Below are 13,906 nucleotides of genomic sequence, written 5' to 3'. Positions count from 1 at the left end.
GGGGTCGGAGACGGAACTGCACCAGGTCAAAGGTCGAAGATGATGTTTTCCGGCAGTGTTCGGTGGACCGCCGGTGGGGTCGGCCGACCCCGCGCGACCCCACCTGGATCCACCGATGAATACGAGTATAAACTGTTTATTAAACTAAATATTGCCACATGTTAAATAATGTAATGTACGGAGGAAAGTGTTAAATTAAAAATGATTAAGACAAAAATCAAGACTACAATTAGAGTTAATGTAAGAAAGGTGAAAATAGTTATCGGAATGTAACATATTAAATCCCCTATACTGATCATTTAATGATTCTAAGTTAATGAATTACATTACATTTAATAAAATACTACTACGAATTTTACAATCTCTCGAATTCCCGTCGTTCACTTCTATATAAAAAATTTAAAATAAAGGGCAGCCACATGATAGATGTATAACTATAAGTTTATGACTCATCAATATGTTGGTTACATGTGAACCCATTATTTTATGTTTACCTATGGAATTGATTGATTAATCAACATAAAATAAGTAGCATGAATAAATTTTAATCCTAAAAAACAAAGACTTAGACCATCTCTAACCATACTCCAAAAATGAGTATTGGTGTAGAAATCTTTTCTAACCGTACATCAAACTCAAATCCATTTTTAGTGTTTTTTGTGAAACAACACCATATACGGTGTTACTGCAAAAATTCTGTGAGATAAAAAATAAAAAAAATGGTGTAAAATTTGAATTTGGTATGAATGGTTGGAGTAAAACTACATTTTGGTGTGACATATACTTAAAATTGGATTTGAGTTTGGTGTAAATGGTTGGAGACGGTGTTACCAATTGACCTAAAGCATATGTTTCCAATTTTCTACTCCATAAATAGTAGGCGACTTTAACAACAATTCTTCATCAAATATTGCGTGATATTTTCTCTGAGAGCGTAATGAACGACGAATTTCTCAACCGTATGCAAGAAGAGATGGAGGAGGATCTGTTTGGGAAGCGGCGGTCACCGCAGTTACCCTCGCCGGATCCTACTATCCACAAAAATGAAGGTAAGAAAACCCTATCTTTTACATGATTTGTTGTATATATAAGATTTCAATAGCTATTTACGATCTCGCAAAATAAAAGATTTTTTAATATTAATTGTTCAATTTCAGGCTACAACCACAAAGCAAAAGAGAGGTCGTCGGAGGAAGATGAGATAAAGATTAGGCAAAGTGCAAATGAGAGCGGCAACAATAGTATTATTGTAGCCGGAAAAACTGAAGCCAAAGGGATAAACTTCACCAGACCTCATGTACACGATCCGCCATGTCCGTATTGTAGTGTCAAAATTTCGAAATAAAATGTTGTTTTTTTTTCGGAAAATGAGGGAATCAATATCAATATTATTATTGGGATTGGCCATTCGGATGTTCGATCAATTTTTTTTTTCAAATTCGAATTTTGGGCGTCCCAAAATATCCAAAAGTTATAAATCAAATAATCTTAAAAATCCCAAAAAGAATTAAAAGTTTAAAATTCTTTAGGTTGGAATTATTTGAATACAATATTTTTTTAATCCAAAACTTTTCGATTGTTAATCAATAATCGGAGTGGAATTAAATATTAGATTTTGAAAATACAATAAATAAATTCAGTCTAAACTAAATTAAATAATTTGATTGAATTATTCAGAGTACAACTTTTTTCCTCACCATGAACTGTTGTTATTCTTTTCGGTCCCACCCAAAGCAGTCTATGGTCAAGTTCAGCGATGTCTAGTTAAAACTATGGAAAGGGAGAGTTTTCAATTTCCAAATATATTTAATGTTAATAAAATGTTATTCAATTGTCAATCAAATGACAATACTGCGTTATACGTGCTCACGTTGAATTCAAATTCGATTTACAAGTTTCTAAATATCTTTTTCATTAAAATGTGAACAGTTAAGAATCTGATTTTTTTCAATTTCTTTGTGCTCCTATTTTTTCTTGACTTTTGTCCTTCAAATCATAGTTTTTTTTCACGTCCAATTTTTAAAGTTTAATTATTTTCATAATTTTATTGATATTATTATTATTATTATTTCTACGTGTTAATTTGTACTACTAAATTTATAAAGTACAGTAAATATGTATTATAAAATTGAGATTAAGTAATTACAAAATTAATAGATACAGTGCCATGTGTTTTTTAGTGCGTAAGAAATCATTGTTCTAGGTACAAATTACATATATAAATTGTTTTTTTACATAACTTTACGCCGAAGTTATAAATTAATCTATACGCTGAAGTTGCAAAAATAGTAATTTTAGTTTCTTTAGGAGGGGGACGTTCTTTAATAGAAATAATAATAATCAATAAAATTAGGGTCACAACATCTTTCTGTAATTCTTTCTTCTCTTGAGGGGTTTCTTTAAATCAGTTTTAGGTGATTGGAATTATGGAACGAATGAATTGGGTCTGTAAAATTTCCGCTCGGTTAATTTTCGTCTGTTGACAAGTAGGATCCGATCCGATAAAGCTACAAAACTTGATGGGTCGGGCCGTCTCGACCCGACTATTTTGTCACCTCTAGGGTTATTAATTCTTGGGTTTCTTAATTATTCAACTTCCCTCTAGTATTTTACGATTTTTTGCTCGTTTTTTTTTGTTTAAAAAGTTCATTACAAGAGAAAAGTAGTATACCGATCTGTCAATTTTCATGTAATTAGTATAGAAGGAATTATGAAACAGTATCAATTTATAAACAAGTCACTGGTGTTCAAGTAATTACTATTATTACTATTTACATATTTTTACATTTTATAAGAATTTACTAATTTAGGGCTTGCTTCCAGATTCAAGAGTAGCTTCAACTTTTCGTGACCTTCAATTAAATAAATCCTTTTGTTCTCTAAGAACATTAAATAAATCAATTGAGAATGACAAGTTTGTTAAGATGCAAAATTTTTAATTAGAGTTGTCAAAGGTGATGTGAGCATTATGAAATATATCTATCGTCATAATTTGGCATCATGAGTAGACCAATTAAGTAATGTGGTAATACCACGATTTCCTCCAAACAAACATGGGTGGTTATATGTGAACACTTTATTTTATTTTAATTCATTTTAGGGTCACCAACAAGCTGTCATTTATCGCGTTACCATGTGAATGGATTTTTAAGTATTTTATAGTCCTAATGCTGTGTTAGTTTACCTTTGTAGGTTACAAATTTGACATTTTAATGCATTTTAGGGTTAATTTTGTGGGTCTTTGTAGTTTACAAGCAATATAAGCGTGTTTAGTTTAATTGATTAACGTTAGTCTATTATAGGGTTATAGTAGTAAGAAGTATAATTAGAAAGATTATTTATTACTTTTTTATGATTATCTGTACTTTAAAATGATGTTCTAATCAACTAAAAATACACTTGTTACTATTTAAGCTTTACTTTTATTTCACTTCATGCAATAAAAAATATGGTGTCAAATACATATGTATGATAACTGTAAAACAAATTAACAATCTCCACAAAACCACAACCATTCCACTACATCCAATCAAATGATATATAACTATATGTAAAAAGACACAAGTGTACTCACAAGTTTTTTATCTCAATTTTTATAATTACACTTCGTATTAATTTGATCATAATTTGTTAAAATATAATTTTGATTTGTAAAAATTGGACAGATTAAAACAAATAGAGAAAACTCATTAATTAGACCAACCTCGTCGCACAATTTTTTTTAAAAAATTAACCTTAGTTTGTCACTAGTGCACAGTCTACAAGTTGTTACAAAAAGTGGTTTTGTAATTTCCATTGTCAACCCAATCATAATTCTTGTAGTACTATTACTTATTTAATTCATTAATTTTAAATTTTAAATTGCAGATCTATGCTAAGCAAACATGTGAAGTTAATTAATACAAATACAAGTCTAACCATAAGTTTCTTGTTAGACACAATATTTACTCGTTCAGCATATACATAGAATTTTTAATTCTACAAGACATAGACTTGGTATAACATAGTAACATGTTTTAATCGCTATATATAGGAGTAGGCGACATTATGATTTTGCATCATACAATAATTGAAGTCGATTATAAGTTGATTTTGTGTGACATAGAATGGCAGGTATGGAGAAAGTGAATGAGAAGGAGGAGCTGCCGGCGGCGGCGGCTTCAGACGTCACCGATCTGGTTGAGGACGATGCTAATGATACGGCGCTGGTGGATCAAAACAAAGGTAACATAAGTACATAACTAATTAAACATCGTTTGCTCAAACATTAATTGCTTGTGCTATTTGTAATGTTCCTTGCATATCGTTTTACTAACTAATTGAAGTGACCAAGCTATAGGGCCTGGTACTTGGATGTTACACGATAGACTTGGTATTTTTTATGCTCGCTAATTTATCTTTGCAATCAAGTGGTGGCCTAACTTCTCTAAAAAAAAGTGTCCAAGCTATAATGTCCATATTCTTATCATGGGATAAGATGGAAATATAAAGTGTTATTCTTTTTATGAGACGAATAGAGTACTATACAAAAATCAAACTCAAATTTTTTATACACATATGTATAACGGGGTGTGATCAATTGCTAACTCATCTCTTAATTGTTTACTACAACTAATTTAAAACCATATAATTTGTAGAGATCTAGTGGTCTATAAAATTGTCATGTGTAATTTCATTTTATTATTATTTAAAATTCAAAAAAATAAGAAGGTTTTAGAAACTGTCAATATATTGTATAAAAAATATCAATACAATTCCTTGAATATGTCAACACAATTTAGCATTGACATTGTATATATATTATATTGACATATTATGATCGTTATGCCGACATTATCTGATTGTCAAAAAATACGAAAATTCATGAAGTTTTTTTTTCAAATTTTGATATCGAAACATATGTAATTGAGATCTTGTTGGAATCCTTATAAAATTATCTTTAATTTGATATATGTTGTTTTGAAAAAAATAATTTAAATTGAGATAGTTATAATCATTTAAAGTTTATAGATATTTTTTAAAAGTTAGTTATAACTAATTTTTTGTTAATTGACAATAATACCCATAATTGACATTTTTTATACACTGCATTGACACTCGTGACTAAATAATCTTATGTGGCTAAATAATTTTGTGCCTTGATTTAATGATCCTATGTCTATCATTTAGTTATAGTAGGTAGCAATTAAAGATGAATTAGCAATATAACACATGCCTATGCCTAGACAAGATTAAAAAGTTCATATTTTAGTGGAGTATATACTTTGTCCTATTGAAACATGAATAGTATGGTAATATGAAAAACGTTGAATTTAATTTGTTGCAAAAGCTGAGGCGGAAGCGCAAGAGACGGAGATGGAGACGACGACGAAAGCTGGGTGAAAAAGGTAGCGGCCTTCGGGGGTACGATGGCACTGCACTTTCAAGGTGGAACTGGTGAGAAGATAAACATAATTAATAACACTCTCCTTAGCGAGAAGATAGGGTCTAATCCCATATCTATAATCAAGAATGCCTTTAAAAATTCAAGTTTTTATTTTATAATGTACAAAATTTAATTAATTTGTTGCAGAAAGTGAGGCTGGAGAGCAAGAGGAGGAGAGTAGTGAGAAAACGAAGAGGAATGAATTAGAAAAGGGGAGTAGTGCACAAGCAGAAGAAGATGTAGAGAGATATATAAATGAGACAATAGAGTTTGAAGTGAAATATGTGGACAATGGGGAAAAAGAGATAGAATTGGTGTTGGAATTGGAAAAGTTCAAGAGATATGCTCCACACTGCCACAACTGTGACCATCTAGCTACTAAACTTATTCTTCGTCGTAAGATTGTTGACCCGAAACCCAATCCGAATCCGAATCCGAATCCCAATCCCAATCCGAATAAAAAATATTGGTTTGTGATATGGTTTGAGTTTTTCATCGTTTTGATTTGGGGGAAAAAGGATCTCAATCCATCCAACCAAGAGGAACCTGCAGGTGATCACATTATTAACATCATTGCCTTATTTTGTGTTAATCAAGTCAATTAATTTTCTTTTTCTAATTGAATAAATCATAAATTTGTGTGCTCTCTCTTTTCAATAGGTTCTGAAAAGAGTGTAAACAAAGAACAAAGCAAGAAAGAAGATGGAAAAGGTCTACTTCCAACAATCAACCTACCAAACAAAAATGAAAGTGAACCTAAGAGAGGTATTAAAATCAAACTACTTTGTGATCCATATATGCATGATATGAAGATGTCAAAACAATCGTGATAGTAATTAAACTAGGACGAATTAAAATTACGCTCACTATCATAATTATAACAGCGAGGATAGTTTTCATATTATATGCATAATGTTAATAGCTTGAGAATATTATTGAAACTAAAAAATAGATTGAGATTTAATCTAATAGTTTTCCTAAAAACTAAGATGATGACCTTTTTTCTTTATTGAAGATAAATGCATTTATTAATATATTTATGCGCTCTCCCTTCTCTTTAGGAGATACTGAAAAAAGCGAAAGCGAAAACGAAATAAAAGACAAGGAAGAAGGTGGAAAAGGTGATCAACTTCCACCAATCGACCAAGCAGACAAAAATGAAGATGGGCCTAATGGAGGTAATAAAATAGAATTACTTAATGTTTTTGAACTATATGTAGGAAAAACATGTAACATGTGGGAAATTAGAAAGGTCTCAAAACCTTTCATTTCCTAAGTCTTTTGGCTTTTCAACGTCCATGTGTTTATGAGGTGCCTTAAACCCGAGACCTCTCGTGTGGCCACTCCTAGCCTATAAATAGGCTTGTTTTGAGAGATGGAACACACACAACACAATCTACAATCATTCTCTCTTCTCTCATAGCTCAAGCACTCTAGTTCGCATCTTAGGAGCATTGCATTGCTCGGTTCTCGCCTTCAATTCAAGTTCGCCGGAGCCTACGAGTTTGAGGTGCTTCAACTCGATAGGAGGAAAGTCGTTTCATCTTTGGGGACATTACGCCAATCCGTGAGCACTAGCCGGGGCGTATTTCGTCTTGCGGAGAGAGGGTCACCTCGACTCGACTTGAAGAAGACAATAGTTTGCATCTTGTTCCTTTTATTGTATCTACTATTATTATATTTACCTTCCAGTTTTGTTCTTTTGTAATAGCAAGAGTTTTCCAGTGTAAAGGCTACAATATTTCCAACAATCGCAAGACGAAATATTGTACTCTTGCTGAATCATGTCGACCGATGCTGGAGGAAACATGAAAGTCAAAGCTGGAATAAAGCAACGAACGGTCGCAATGTCGATGCGCTATGGAGTGGTTAATTCCTTGAGATCTATTCTCTTGAGAATGATGTTTATCGTTTGTCATTTGACAAGCAAGACCAATTTTGACTTGGTAGTAATAATTGGGATGCATGGGTTGTTGAATATAACAATGCACATATGGTTCAATATAATTGTGTACTTATTGTTGGAGACAATATTGTGCAAATTATTTGAACGTGTTGTTATAAACAACAAAGATCACGAGGTGATCGCAATGGTCTCCGATGTGAACCATGGTAACAATCCAAATGAATGGTTTGTTGATACAGATGCCACATGTCATGTGTGCTCCGAAAGAAGCGCTTTTTCTACCTACAAATCTGTTGGAGGTAGAAAAGTACGTATGGGAAACCAAGCCTCATCTAAGGTGGTTGGTGTGGGTAATGTGTTCCTAAAATTAGGATCTGGAAAAGTTCTTACCCTTAGGGATGTACTGCATGTCCCAGACATCCGAAATAATTTGGTGTCAGGCTCTCTTCTAGTAAATCATGGATTTTCACTAGAATTTGAGTGTGAAAATGTTATATTGACCAAGTATGAAAAGTTCATAGGTGAAGGTCACCTAGTGAATGGGCTTTTTGAGCTGAATGTTACGGTCATTCACCGTGGAAAAGGATTAAGAAATAAGGAAGATGATGCATCCTCCTATTTGCTTGAGTGCTCTGATTTATGGCATAAAAGATTGGGACATGTAAATCTAAATGCCATAAAAAGATTAGTAAATCTTAATTTACTAAAAGTAGATAAGTTTAACTCACAAGAAAAATGTGAAGTCTGTGTTGAAGCAAAAATGACCAAGCTACCGTTTCGCTCGGTAGAACGGAGCACAAAACCTCTAGAGTTAATCCATACAGACGTATGTGATTTAAAATTTGTGCAAACTAGAGGTGGTAAAAAGTACTTCATCACATTTATAGATGATTGTACAAGGTATTGTTACCTTTACTTATTGAGAAGTAAAGATGAGGCAATTGAAGCGTTTAAAGACTTCAAAAATGAAGCTGAAAATCAACTTAATTGTCGAATTAAGTGTGTTCGAAGTGATAAAGGTGGTGAGTATGTAGCTCCGTTTGCAGAATTATGTCATGCAAGTGGTATAATTCACCAAACCACAGCTCCATATTCTCCTCAATCAAATGGTGATGCTGAACGCAAAAATCGAACACTTAAAGAGATGATGAATGCTCTGTTGATTAATTCTGGTTTATCCCAGAACATGTGGGGGGAGGCTGTGTTAACAGCGAATCATATCCTGAATAAAATTCCACTAAAAAATAGGGATGTGACTCCTTATGAGTTGTGGAAAGGGAAGAAACCTTCATATTCATACCTCAAAGTGTGGGGGTGTTTAGCGAAGGTAGAAGTGCCACCTCCGAAACAAGTTGCAATAGGCCCTAAAACAGTCGATTGCATCTTTATTGGCCATGCACTTAATAGTAGTGCCTATCGTTTCCTAGTCCATAGGTCAGCTGTGCCTGGCGTGGCTGAAGGAACAACGATTGAGTCAAGGAATGCTATATTCTTTGAGAATGTTTACCCTTGTAAGAGGCAAGAGGATCGTTCTAGTGAAAGAATGATGGATGAATCCACTAGTTCTAATCCTCCAAAAGGGACGAGGTCAAGTCCTGAGGATGTTGAACCAAGACGTGGTAAAAGAGTTAAAGTTGCTAAAACATTTGGTCCTGACTTCATAACTTTTATGTTGGATGCAAGAAGCTATCAACAGTGAAATTGAATCCATCATGAGAAATAACACTTGGGTGTTAGTAGACTTGCCTGAAGGCTGTAAGCCTTTAGGGTGCAAGTGGATTCTGAAAAGGAAATATAAGCCCGATGGTACTATAGATAAGTACAAAGCTCGCCTAGTTGTCCAAGGCTTTAAGCAGAAAGAAGGGTATGACTTTTTTGATACCTATTCACCTGTTACGAGAATCACTTCCATTCGGGTGCTTCTAGCGATTGCTGCTTTGCACAATCTCGATATTCACCAAATGGATGTGAAAACTGCGTTTCTGAATGGTGATCTGGAAGAAGAAATATATATGGAACAACCCGAAGGGTTTGTTGTGCCTGGGCAAGAGCGTAAAGTATGCAAACTGGTAAAGTCATTATATAGGTTGAAGCAAGCACCATTACAATGGCATTTGAAATTTGACAACGTGATGTTGGCAAATGGATTCACTATCAATGAGTGTGATAAGTGTGTTTACATTAAGAACACAGATAACGGGTTTGTTATTGTGTGTCTGTATGTTGATGATATGTTGATAATGGGCAGCGATAGTGCCATTATTAACGAGACAAAAAACATGTTGAAAAGAAATTTCGATATGAAAGATATGGGTCAAGCTGATGTGATTCTCGGAATCAAAATATTGAGGACTAATGAGGGAATTGCCTTAACGCAATCTCATTATGTTGAGAAGATGCTTAAGAAATTCAACTCATTTGATTGTAAGCCAGCAAAGACTCCTTTGGAGCTCAATGTCCATCTAAGAAAGAATATGGGTGATTCCGTTGCTCAAGAAGAGTATGCAAAGGTCATAGGAAGTTTGATGTTTATCACAAACTGTACTCGACCTGATCTTGCTTGTCCTGTAAACATGTTGAGCCGATTTACGAGCAACCCAAGCAAGGAACATTGGAAAGCTCTGTGTAGAGTTTTGAGATACTTGAAGTATACTATTAACTTTGGGTTGCATTACACAAGATATCCCCAAGTACTTGAAGGGTACTGTGACGCAAATTGGATCTCTGATTCAAAAGACTCATTTTCGACAAGTGGGTATGTGTTCACTGTGGGGGGTGGTGTTGTCTCGTGGAAATCAACGAAACAGACGTGTATTGCTCGTTCCACCATGGAATCTGAGTTTATCGCTTTGGATAAAGCAGGGGAAGAAGCCGAGTGGCTTAGAAACTTCCTAGAAGATATTCCATGTTGGAAGAAGCCAGTGCCCGCAGTATTGATACACTGTGATAGCAAAGCAGCTATAGGTAGAGCACAAAGTGGCTTTTATAATGGTAAGTCTCGACATATTCGTCGACGACATAATACCGTAAGGCAGTTGATCACAAGTGGCATTATCTCAGTTGACTATGTAAAGTCAGTGGATAACTTAGCGGATCCGTTAACAAAAGGTTTAAACCGTGATCAAATGCAAAAATTGCTAAAAGGAATGGGACTGAAAACCACATCTTAAAAGATGAGTATAGTGGTAACCCAACCATACGATTGGAGATCCCATGGGATTGGTTCAATGGGAAAACGAAGCTATACAAATCTAGCTGTAACACTCAGAAGATTTTAATCTTCGCCCATTCTTTAGAAAGCATTGAGTGTTGTAACCTGCACGTGGTAAGAGGCTAAGTCTTTTGACTTTTAATGATTCTTGAAATCTCAAGGAGATGCAGTATGGCAGGATACTCATGAAAGAATCACCTATATAAGTGAGAAGTGAGGCCGCTTCGTAAGAGTAAGTCACTTATGAATTCCAAAGAGGTGTTCCACGGCCGAAACGGACACAAACGTGAGAACTGATGGAGTTGAGACTATATTGTGTTGATACTATTGACTAGGCATACACTAAGGAGGAATAGTTCAAGGCATCGCGTCCACTAGCCCGCCGGTATGTCCGATAGTATTGACTATGGAAGGTTCAAAACCACAAGTTACCTCTCCAAATACAGTATTGTTTCTCGAGAACTGAGCAAAGAGTCTGCATACATGCATTTGTGTCTGGTGTTGGTTTGAGCTTGCAGCGCTCTAACCAATGTGGGGGATTGTAGGAAAAACATGTAACATGTGGGAAATTAGAAAGGTCTCAAAACCTTTCATTTCCTAAGTCTTTTGGCTTTTCAACGTCCATGTGTTTATGAGGTGCCTTAAACCCGAGACCTCTCGTGTGGCCACTCCTAGCCTATAAATAGGCTTGTTTTGAGAGATGGAACACACACAACACAATCTACAATCATTCTCTCTTCTCTCATAGCTCAAGCACTCTAGTTCGCATCTTAGGAGCATTGCATTGCTCGGTTCTCGCCTTCAATTCAAGTTCGCCGGAGCCTACGAGTTTGAGGTGCTTCAACTCGATAGGAGGAAAGTCGTTTCATCTTTGGGGACATTACGCCAATCCGTGAGCACTAGCCGGGGCGTATTTCGTCTTGCGGAGAGAGGGTCACCTCGACTCGACTTGAAGAAGACAATAGTTTGCATCTTGTTCCTTTTATTGTATCTACTTTGTTTTATTTACCTTCCAGTTTTTTGGTTCTTTTGTAATAGCAAGGGTTACCCGTGTAAAAGGCCACTATATTTCCAACACTATATATATGCATATCTATAACCAAATTTACGAAAAAGGTAAAACAATAATGTTGGTGACTTTAACTTAAAAAATGCGAGGACGACATGTTGTTTATTAGACATTTTAGGAAGAAATTGTTGCGTGGTTACTAATTTAAAGTGTGCAGATGATGGGGAGGAGGAGGAGGAGGTGAAACCGATGATTATTGAATTACTTATAAGACTTTGTGGTCGTCTAAAAACAGTGGAGATCTTAAAATGCATTGTGTAGGGGGGTCTAATCGAGTCCACCACCAGCTTGAGCATCGTCGCCTCTGGGGCCGCCACAGATGCCTCTACATCTAAGTTTTTACATTCATTCAAATATACTACACGACATATATACAAAACTACAACATATTAGTAAATTAATTATTTCTTGATGACATGACAGTGAATGTCTTTGCTATTGGATTGGCACTCTATCCAGTGGCCTCTTTGCTATTGGCAGTAAGGTAAGGAATATCATTCGTGCACCCCACGTATTATGATCCGACTCTGATTTTTTTGTAAATTTTTTGGTATTTACAGCTTGCTGACTTAAAGAGGGGTGGAAATAAACATTACAAGGAGCAACTTGGTGGTAGTAGTAAGAAGTTTGTATTTCACTCCACATTAGTGATACTATCATACCTCGTTTTCGGGCTGGTAGCCCCCTCTACTTTCGCCTTCACCTTTGTCGACAAGTACGCCAAGATTCTTGCTACGGCTGCTGCTGGTTTTTCTTGCATTTTCATCCTCGTGATTGCCAAAGTTTATGTTTGAAATATTGCAGCCTTTACACGGACAACCCTTGCTATTATAAAAGAACAAAACTGGAAGGTAAATGTAACAATGTAAATTACAACAAACGTAAAGAGATGCAAACTATAGTATTCTTCAAGTCGAGTAGAGGTGACCCTCTCTCCGCAAGACGAAATACGCCCCGGCTAGTGCTCACGGATTGACGTAATGTCCCCAAAAGATGAAACGACTTTCCTTCTATCGAGTTGAAGCACCTCAAACTCGTAGGCTCCGGCGAACTTGAATTGGAAGCGAGAACCGAGCAATGCAATGCTCCTAAGATGCACACTAGAATGTAGAGATTAGAGAGAGTAGAGAGAATATTTGTTGTTGGTGTTCTCATCTCCCAAAACTCCATCTATTTATAGGATAGGTGTGCCTACATGAAGAGTCATGGCATTAAGACATCCCATAATGCATTTGGAGGTTACACAAGATGAAAAGCCAAAGGTTTGGTCACATCAAAAGTTTCCCTCATTTTACACGTTTTTTCCAATAATCCCCCACATTGGTTAGAGCACTGCAAGCTCAAACCAACACAAGACGTGTATGCATGCATGCAGACTCTTTTGCTTAGTTCTCGAGAAACGATACTGCATTTGGAGAGGTAACTTGTGATTTTGAACTTTCCATAGTCAACACTATCGGACATACCAGCGGGCGAGTGGACGCGATGCCTTGAACTATTCATCCTTGGTGTATGCCTAGTCAATAGCATCAACACAATATTGTCTCAACTCCATCAGTTCTCACGTTTGTGTCCATTTCGGCCTTGGAACACCTATTTGGAATTCATAAGTGACACACACACGAAGCGGCCCCGGCCCCGCTTCTCACTTATATAGGTGATTTTTTCATGAGTATCCTGTCATACTACATCTCCTTGAGATTTCAAGAATCATTAAAAGTCAAAGACTTAACCTCTTACCACGTACAAGTTACAACACTCAGTGCTTTTAAAGAATGGGCGAAGATTAAAATCTTCCAAGTGTTATAGCTAGATTCATATAGCTTTGTTTTCGCATTGAACCAAGCCCATGGGATCTCCAATCGTATGGTTGAGTTACCACTATAATCATCTTTTTAAGATGTGGTTTTCGGTTTCATTCCTTTTAGCAATTTATGCATTTGATCACGGTTTAAACCTTTCGTTAACGGATCCGCTAAGTTATCCACTGACTTTACATAGTCAACTGAGATAATGCCACTTGTGATCAACTGCCTTACGGTATTATGTCGCCGACGAATATGTCGAAACTTACCATTATAAAAGTCACTTTGTGCTCTACCTATAGCTGCTTTGCTATCACAGTGTATCAATACTGCGGGCACTGGCTTCTTCCAACATGGAATACATTCTAGGAAATTTCTGAGCCACTCGGCTTCTTCCCCTGCTTTATCCAATGCGATAAACTCAGATTCCATGGTGGAACAAACAATACACGTCTGTTTTGTTGATTTCCACGAGACAACACCACCCCCC

General features: G+C 35.7%; 2 protein-coding genes across 5 annotated transcripts; both read left to right on the top strand.

Moving 5' to 3' along the window:
- Positions 1-930: 930 nt before the first annotated feature.
- LOC121774240 lies at positions 931-4,241 on the top strand. Its single transcript, XM_042171150.1, has 3 exons — positions 931-1,049; positions 1,158-1,313; positions 4,114-4,241. The coding sequence occupies exons 1-3, from the start codon at positions 938-940 to the stop codon at positions 4,239-4,241; spliced, it is 396 nt and encodes a 131-aa protein (XP_042027084.1). The 5' UTR covers positions 931-937.
- On the top strand, positions 4,088-12,492 carry LOC121771723. Of its 4 annotated transcripts, XR_006044205.1 has the most exons (8): positions 4,088-4,224; positions 5,330-5,436; positions 5,573-5,977; positions 6,086-6,190; positions 6,487-6,603; positions 11,769-12,095; positions 12,172-12,326; positions 12,416-12,480. XR_006044205.1 is itself a non-coding variant. In XM_042168595.1 (7 exons), exons 2-7 carry the CDS (start codon positions 5,409-5,411, stop codon positions 12,182-12,184), a joined length of 729 nt encoding a protein of 242 aa, XP_042024529.1. In that variant the 5' UTR covers positions 4,088-4,224; positions 5,330-5,408; the 3' UTR covers positions 12,185-12,492. The 4 variants fall into 4 exon arrangements, 2 of the variants coding, with proteins under 2 accessions (XP_042024529.1, XP_042024523.1); XR_006044203.1 differs by having other exon boundaries at positions 12,172-12,492; XM_042168595.1 differs by having other exon boundaries at positions 12,035-12,095; positions 12,172-12,492.
- Positions 12,493-13,906: the final 1,414 nt, after the last annotated feature.

Source organism: Salvia splendens, chromosome 2, assembly GCF_004379255.2.
Source record: "Salvia splendens isolate huo1 chromosome 2, SspV2, whole genome shotgun sequence".
Lineage (NCBI taxonomy): Eukaryota > Viridiplantae > Streptophyta > Magnoliopsida > Lamiales > Lamiaceae > Salvia > Salvia splendens.
This window is presented reverse-complemented; position numbering and strand designations above follow the sequence as displayed.